This window comes from Podarcis cretensis (assembly GCF_951804945.1).
Source record: "Podarcis cretensis genome assembly, chromosome: 7".
Lineage (NCBI taxonomy): Eukaryota > Metazoa > Chordata > Lepidosauria > Squamata > Lacertidae > Podarcis > Podarcis cretensis.
In genome coordinates, this window is record NC_137176.1 from 41,526,688 (window position 1) to 41,535,761 (window position 9,074).

The 9,074-nt window shown below is 46.1% G+C and overlaps 1 protein-coding gene across 4 annotated transcripts in view; it reads right to left on the minus strand.

Moving 5' to 3' along the window:
- CDH7 (cadherin 7) overlaps window positions 1-4,004 on the minus strand; it is a 118,539-nt gene extending 114,535 nt beyond the window's left edge. Inside the window, exon 1 of one of the 4 annotated variants that reach the window (XM_079982928.1) lies at window positions 3,825-4,004. In XM_079982928.1, coding sequence (XP_079839054.1) covers window positions 3,825-3,950 — 126 coding nt within the window. In that variant the 5' untranslated portion in view covers window positions 3,951-4,004. Of the gene's footprint in view, window positions 1-2,921; window positions 3,015-3,167; window positions 3,705-3,824 lie in introns of those variants that run through there. The other 3 variants (XM_079982929.1, XM_079982931.1, XM_079982930.1) reach the window with 3 other exon arrangements.
- Window positions 4,005-9,074: the final 5,070 nt, after the last annotated feature.

The window sequence follows — 9,074 nt, forward strand, 5'->3', positions numbered from 1 at the left end:
TATAACTAGATTGTGATCCATATTACAACTGCTGACCCAGATGTTCTCAAAGACAGAAGCTGTCTTATTGGGAGAAGTATAAGAGGGTTCCCTTAAGACAACAGTTCTCTGAAGCTAAAGCTGGCTTGATTATATGCATTCAGTTCCCTGTATTAACTATTAAACTTGACTAAATAGTCATAAAGGAGTGAAAACATATATGGCATGCTTCCTGGTATCTACATCCAAGGAGCATGAACTGGTCCAAATATACGGCCCTGCTACATCGAACTAAGTCCCGGTTCTTCAAACTCACAAGAAAGGATTTGACAAGTTTGCAAAACAAAGAAAAGGCATATTTCTGGGTATGGCACAGTTTTCTGTAAGGACTATATACAAAAAAAAAAAGTGACCATGATTCTTTACACAACACTCAAGAAACAGGACTAAAGTACACAAAGTTTTTACAACTTTTTAAGATGTGTGTTTAAATTTTACAACATGAAGTTGAGTAACCCAACCCATTTTCCTAAGGTTTTCTCAAATGAGCCTATGGTATTAAAATGAGCACATTATTCCAGTCAAATGCCCCTAATTCTCTTTCTTTCTTATTCTAAAGATAAGTGGAGAGGGAAATCATTTTGAAGGTGAAAAAGAAAAAGCCATTCCATCATTTGGAGCACTTTATCCAATGATTGCCTACTAAAGTGCTGCTTCCCCTGCCTGCCTCAACACACACACACACACACACATGAAGTTTGAGCTCTTCTATCTTGCTTCCATTTGTGAGGACAACATTTCAAAAAATCCCCCAAATGTCCATTTGGGAAAAGAGAGGACAGACTGTTTTTCTATGCTATTTCTATAGCTAAAGCAGAGGTGCAGGAATCAAATCCAGCACTCAACTCTGCCTTTGTTTTCATTAAGACATCTCCATATACAGAAGGGATTACTTTGTAGCAGCTCCCTCCCTGCAAAGCCACTATGTTCCCAGAGGAGGCACTCCTGTATTGCTGCTTATAGCTCCACATTCACACCACCTATCTTTATGCACCCCTTCTCAGCAAGGCTCATCTGATGCCTTACTGTCATGAGAAAGCAGAAGATAAGTCTAGCGAGAAAGCACACATGAACAAATGGTACCTCATCAGCTAAAGAAGACAGTTGAAAAGAAAATGTTACTGTGATATCTGGTTGTGAGATAGACAGTGGAATCTTACTTCATCCCAGGCTGTGCTAAGAGTTTCTCAACTCCAGATCACTTAAAAGTTGAAAATAAGCAACTTCCATTAACTACTTACATTTTTTAACACTTTGGGATAAAAAAAAAATCTTCTTCACTCTAAGGATGTTGACTCAGGATGAAGTAAACATGGTTTTCTATAGGAATAGCAGATATGCCCAGCCCAGCGGCTGACTTTTCTAAAGGTTAAACACATGCATGCACCAAAGACCTAGGGTGCAGGTTTAAGGCATTGAAAACAAGACGTCAAAATGAGGACCATACTTCTTAGGCAAAAATGGTCATACTCTAGGATACAGTATATTGCAGTTCTACAGATGCTCTGCAGTTACTCTCTTACACACAAGGAAAGCAGAGCACTGTGGTTCTATCAGCACAGGGAGACTTAAAGAGTGTCATTGTTAACACCATCCCCCTGACCTATAAGCGGTACTTAATTAGTTATAATCCTTCACTTTTTAAAGGTACAATGTCCTCCAATTAACCCTGAAGACCTTAAAAGTTTTTTCAGAAAGATGATCACTATTAAACACTGGATGGTGCTGTGTCCCTCGCCCCCTTATCTTAACCAGCTTAAGCCTTCCATGTGTAGCTCTAGCAAAACCTGAAAACTTTTGGTATTCACATAGGAATATCCTTACTGGTTCAGATCATCATCCATCCATCTCTAAGTCCTGCTTCTGTGTCTAATCTCAAGTATTTTCTGTTCATAGGAAACCTTTATCAGCTTATTTTAATGCCAAACAAAACATTGATCAATTAAGCTCCATTTCTGTCAGCTGATTTTATTTACTTATTTGAAATGTTGCTACTCTTTATGAACAGCACAGGCCATACACATTGTACTCCCTCAGGTACTCACACCTTGTGGTGCTTTAAAAGTTAGACTTGGGAGGTTTTGAACTGAAGACAAAGCTCATCTTCAGTCACAGATTTCAAAGGTAAATCATGGCAGCACAGCAGGGAAATACTTTTAAAGAAACCTATAGTTATTTTTTTGCTAAACACTCTGAGTACTGCCATGCCAGTTATTATCAATCGTTGCTGGTATTTATGTATCTGCAGCTTTACAATTTATATTCTGACTGCCAGAAAACAACCAGACCCCTCAATACCATTTCCTACCACTGACCCGTCAGGATATCTGGCTACCTGACATATTAGCACTCACACAAAATCCCAGAATCCAAATGTCAACAGAAAAGCCAGGTTGTTGTCTTTTGCAAAAGATGGACATATCTGACTTTCACAAAAAGGCATAAATGGAAAGGACACATAAATTCATCTGCCGTCAAAATTAGCACAATATAGTCAGGGGTGCCTACAGTAGCCTATATATCATTACCAAGAGGGGTTTTGGTTGTAATTGATGGTGGTTGGCTCCTTGTGTCATCCTAGCAAGGTATAATTATATCCAACAAAGCCTTAATATTTTTATTTTCCAAAAAGAAAGAAGGGAGGGGGAGAGAAAGGACAATATGTCCTGTTAGATGAAACAATGAAGTCAAGAGTGTCATTTCAGGTCTGCTTTGACTCCAAGTACTTTCTATCAAACGGGGCTATTCTTCCCAACAACTGAAAAGGATTAAAGTATCAACGATTCCATTTGTGGAATCAAAAAAGCTTCACCCAGCACAGTCCCCCCCTTCCCTTAAACCCATACCTAACAAAAGTCATCCTGAAGGCAACAGGGACTCACCTGACATCACAAAAGGAAGACCTGAGCATTAGACAAAATGTCCATTTTACTTTATCGATCAGCAGGACGTTTGATCAGCTAGGCAAGCAGGGCAAAAAGCCAAATCTAATTTACAAAAAAAAGGAAAAAAGAATCGAGGGTACACGCACGCACATGCACACGATGGAGGTCAGCAGGAGCCAGTCACACACCGCAGAGGGAACCTCACTAAGTGCATGCTAATTAAAAACACGCTCTCACTTCCACCTTTGCAAAAACTGCGAAACAACCCGGCTTCCAAAGGATGGAGACGGCAGAGGCACGCGCGGAGATCTGCCTGCATCACTAGCCTTCCAGTCCACAGCATCAGTACCAGCAGCAGGCAGTAGGACAAGCGCAAGGTGGTAGCAGTTTAGCTCTCCAGCAAATTGCATGGGGCGGCGGGGAGGGGGGATGAGAAGCTTTGCCCCCTCCCTTGCTTCCTTTTGCAAGAGTAGCTGGCTTCGTCCCAGCTGCCTACGTGATCTACCTCCTGAGCCATTCTCGAGCCGCTTTCTTTCTAAGGGTCCTTATGGGGAGTTTGTTCCCCGCGATCATATCTTGCTATCTATGGCATCGACTGGTGGGAGGGCGAGGGGAAGAGGCTCCGGGTGCCTTTTGCAAGCTCGGCGAAATCGAGCATTTCTCCCGGGGAAGCCTCTTTGCCCAGGCAGCGTCTTTGCCGCCAGCGAGAGACGCGATCGGCGAGGCAAACTTCGGGACGCGATCCCCTCGCCCGCCCGTCTAGCTGCAGAGCGGCAGCTGACTTTGCCCCGGGACTCGGGAGAAAGGCTTGCGAAGGAGGAAAATGCGAAGAGGGAGGGCAAGGTGGGGGGAAATTAACCCGCCGCTTTCCCTGCAATTGCTCTCACGATGCAGCCCTACCTGCTTATTCCGCGCTGCTTCCTTCCCCGCGCGTCTCTCTCGCCTCGCAGCCGCCGAGCCAGAAGCCTTTAATCCAAGCGGGCCGGCGCCGGAGCGGCGAAGTCCTGGCCGCCTCTTCTCGACCATGTGCCCGGGCTCCGCTCGAGAACTTGCTTCGCCTAGGCGAGCGGCTTAGCTTCGGGCGGACGCCGACACAGGGGGTTCCCTCCCTGCCAATCGGAGCCTGCCGAGAGGCCGCGAGAGCCAATGAGCGGCGAGGGGGGTGCTCCTGCGGCGCCGGGCCCCGCCCAGTCCTGCCCAATCGGCGCCGTCAGCCCGAGCGCGGCGGTTCAGCGGCGAGGAGAGCCCCGTTTCCCCGGCCGATCGCGAGCGCCGCGCGCCTTGCCTTCGCCCGATCGCTCGCTTGGAGAGAAGAGGCGGCCGCGCTTCCTGCGCCTCGACTGGCGATGGAGAGAGGAAAGAGATCCAAGGAGAGAGTCCCCGGGATGCGAGGGGCGGGCGGCTGCAGCGCAAGTCGACCCCGGGATCCGTTTTAGGGAGCCCATCCGGAAGGAAAGAGATCCAAGGAGACGGCTCTAGACCGGGAAGCGAGCTCCCGGGACCAGCCTTCTTCATTAGGCAGAGGGAGGCCTCAGGCGGCCCATTTGAGGTCTCGGGAAGAAGTCGCAGGGAAGTGCGCCTTCCTTAGTTTGTTATCATGGCATCCTTGCATTTGTATTGCTGCTCAGTGGGATGAAAGGTGGTACTGTATATCAATTTAATTAATAAAATACTTTCAGGGACGGGGAAATGATTTGGCTAGCCTGGGGTACTATATGCATTTACTTTTTCAGGGGACAGAGGCCCGAGGGGCAGCTGTCCCCACTCTCCAAATCAAGTAAATAAATTTTAAAAAAAACTTAACTAAAAGCAGAACTTGCAGAAAGATTTTAGCAGATTTTTCTGAGCACTTGGGGTCAATAGAAAATAATTTAAAGCAACTGTTGTGGAGACATTTCATTCCAAATCTGCTAGACAGAGCCAGACAGAGGATGGTGACAGGTGAGTGTCCTTGCCCTGCCCCTCCACACATAAATCCTGGCTGTATCCATGGACAGAGGTGTGCGATGATGTTGATGATATTGATATCCCACCGTTCCTCTCAAGGAGCTCATGGTTCTCCCTCTCCATATGGTATCCTCACAACAAACCTGTGAGGTAAGTAACTGGCCACAGGTCAAGCAGGGAGCTTCATAACCAAATGGGGAGGCCCAATGCACTAACCACCGCATGGCACTTACCCTGCCTTGGGCAGCAGAGCATCTCAAGCTGACCTTGAACACCCATCCTCCTCACCAAAAGACAGGGCGAACAAGGAAGCTAGGGCTAATTGCAGAGTTTGGTGTTGTGGGGCAAGTGCCCTCAACCCAGCCATGTACACAATAATGGCAACAGGGCCTGCTGTTCAGGCTCAGCTGCTGTTCCCATGCCTAGGAAGCCAGGCGAGTGTGTAGGGTTTTCACTTGTGGAGGTACATCAGCCATAAGGCCTGAGTCTCCATACTGTGCTCAGACGAGGCTCCTGCTGTGTTCCATTTGCTCGTCCTCTCTCTAGAGTGTCCACACAGGCCTCATATCCACTCCCACAGCACCCAAAGGGAAAGAGGAGATTTACCAGGAAGGAGAGCTCGTTTCACTCAGATATTCTGCTTGTTTTGCGGGTAGCTGTAGTCAGGATTGGACCTGTGCCTCGCTACTGTGCCATACGGAGAAAAAGATAAATGAGGCAGTCTGGCATCACATATTTAATTCACTTTCAATGCACATTAACAGCACATGACTTCCTCCAAAGAATGGTGAGACTAGCTCTGTGAAGGGGGAAACCTACAGTTCCCAGGATTCTTTGCTGGAATTCACGTGCTTTGAAGGTGCATGGGATATTCTTTGAATGGATGGAATGGATCTCTGGCCAGCCCCACTGGGCCCACTCCCACCAGCTGTGCCACCATCACTTGTCTAATCCTACCATGTGCTAAGAGAAAGGTGTTGGAGACACTATATTTCTAAATGCCCCTTTTGGGGAATCCCAGGTGGGGATAGAGTGCTGCTATGCCCAGGTTCTGTTTGCCGCTACCCAAGAAGCATCTGACTGGTGTTGGGGAACAAAATTATGGGCTAGATGAACCCATCCAGCTGATCCAGCTGCACTATTGTGGGACCAATTGCCCAGGAATAGGCACCCATCTTGCAAGCCACCTCTTGCTTGCCTGTACTCTCTCTGTAGGCAGTGCAGCAAAAGGGTCAGGCCCAGCCCAGCCCTCAGAGCTGCACTGCTGCATCACCAAGAAAGAAAGCCTAGGTGAGGGCTTGCTTCTCGCTTCCACACCTTCACTCTCTTTAGGTGCCCTGTTGATGGATAAATTGACACATGGCCCAACTGCATTGCCTATAGGGAAAAGGCAGAGGCAGAAGCAGCTACTTCCTCTAGCTTACATTCTCACCTGAAATCCCGGGGCATAGCGGGGCAGCCCCGGTCCTTTCCATCGCACCTCTAGAAGTAAGGTGTGACATGATAAGTGATGGGAGGCAGCTGCAACTACCACTCACTTGCTCCCTTTTGTGGGCAGGGGAGCAGAAGCTGCCTTATGCCACCTGCCCTCCAAACAAACACACAGAGGCCCCTAACCTTTCTGGAGGCTCTTGGGCCTCAGCAGGAGCTGGTCAGCACCAGTGGGCTTTCCTGAGATGCTGGGGTGGAAACAGCTGCTCCACAGTACGGAATTGCCAGGAGGTTTTCTGGATCTTTTTTATGTAGAATTTATTTTTTAAAGCAATCACCCTTTCCTTTTTCTCCTTTACCTACCACTGTCATCTAGTCCTCCCTTCAAAAGAGTGAATCCAGATGGATCCAAAGCAATAGCAGAGAGTGGGTTTCCTCTGACAGAGAGGGAAAGGGACTGCATTTAATCTGCCTCCTGGTGCTTGAAAGTGTGTTTAGACCAGAGGGTGAGAAAAGGTGCAAATCTCTTTGATATATATATACACAAACATACATATATGTATATGTATATGTATATGTATATGTATATGTATATGTATATGTATATATATATATATATATATATATATATATATGTAGAAGCAACACTCCTTTGAGCTGACACAGAATGGCAAAGTCATGCAGCTAATCAGAATTTAAGGCTGATCCTTTCTGCCTCTGCTTCTATTTTCCTTTGCAAAGGGTCTGTGTGCCTTCCCTTAACATTAACACCCAACCCCCCAATTCCACTCTTGACATCCACATTCTCCTTTATGGTGGTGGAAGAAGGACAAACGGATTGGCACCTGGGAGGGGAACCACATTCTACTGTGGACAAACTTGGGGGGGGGGGGCACATGCTAGTGGTGGGTAGCCCAGGAGCAAAAGTGAGTGGAGTGGTGGATCTGGCTCTTACAATTCATTCAGTAGGCTACATTTCAGCCACTCGGAAGTCAGAAGTCTTGCAAACGCATCATTCCATCCTTCATCCAAGCAAGCAAGAGGCATTATCACAGCTGGAGAAAGCAACCCAGCCAAGGCAAAAGTGCTCAGGGAGGGTCAGAACAATTCTGGTAGGGAGCGTAGCTTGGGGAGAACCAGTGTGGTCTTTGAAGAAGGTGTGGCCAGGGCTGGATGTAGAGGCTTGGAGGGCTACATTTGGACCCTGGACTTATTGTTCCCCACCCCGGTTTAGCAGCTAGTAAAAAGTAGAGATGATGGCATCAGGTTTGGGCCATCAGCCTATGAGAATCTGTGTGCCCTTTGTTTTATGTAGATGTTGAATCTGCAAAAAAGAAAAAAAGTGGTGAACTTAGATTTTACTATGGCTGGTGCCAAGATTAAATTTTCCTCAAAGATTACTATTATTTGTTTATTCTTAATATCTCCTGTCCTTAAGAAACAAGCATCACAACCACAAAAATCTCATCAAAATAAACCTGGGCCTGCACTGCCTTTTGATTTGCCTTTTAGGCGCATTAGCCTTTTCTTCAAAGCTTTTGCATACTTTCAAAGAGCAAAGCTGTTATGTAGATTTCTAATTAAATGTAGTTCTTTAATTCAAAGCACATTGTGAACTGTGGCAACAGTGATAACAAAATATCTCAAGAATAAAGCAATTTCCTTCTTTTAAGAATGAAAAAAGGGTAGGGCAGTGTGTGTGTGTGTGTGTGTGTGTGCGTGCATGCTTCCTAATCACTCAGAAAATCAAATATCATGTCAGTCTCAAATTGTGTAGCTTTTGAAACATGAAATACAAACACTGGTATTTCTGTAAGGGTAAAAATCAAAGAGCAGCTTTATCACAATCTCTACCATATGTCCTAACCCTTTTTTGAGGTTTTGCATCTTTGATTAGGGGTTATGAGCAAAGACCAAAAGCACAACATTCTAGCACCATGAATTCAAGGACAGGTTTTTTGTGGGTTTTTTGAAGAGGCAAGTAGAAGAAATCTCCCATCTCAAACCTGTGCATCCAAGGCCACGGATGCAATATAATAGAATGCATTCAACCACAAAAAGCCTGTGATATTCTTGTGCGTGCCTATGTAATTAACCACGGGAGCTGATTCTGTTCTTCATGTGTTTGTGTGTGTGTGTTAAGAAAAGTGGAATCTTAGGCTAGCCATTAAAAAGCAAGGCTAAGACTAAGATGTTTTCTGAGCAAAGGAAGGGCATCGTTCGTGATGACCTCAGACTTGCTTTATTTATTAACTAAAGGCATTCCTGTGCCATCTTTTAGGGCAGCTTGCAAGCATGACTGAAACAATGCAAGGTTCAGGAGAGAGTCTCTGTGATATGAGGTCACCACCAAAATGACTTGGTCTCTGGGGCTTGTCTGTCTTAGAGACCGATTGATATGGGTGCAGGTGGTCCTTCAGATCATCTGATCCCAAACCATTTATGAGTTTACTGGTAAACAACAACAACAACAACCCTCAGCACTTTAAAGGAAACCCCAAAACAAATAGGCAGACCATGTGATTAGGACAGCATTGGTTCCATTGAATATCTAGCCCCCTTGAGCATTTGTGGCTGCATTCTGTGTCAGCAGAAGTTTCCAAACTATCTTTACACTGGGCTTATCCACTCTTCCGCTTGTCCTGTGCCTGGAAAGCACGGGTCTGAGTGGTTTTGTGTTTGTCCCACAGCTTCCCCTGAGAAACATGCACTCTACCGCTGAATCAGAGCAAACAGCCATGGAAAACCTGGTTGCCATTTGGTCCGATTTAG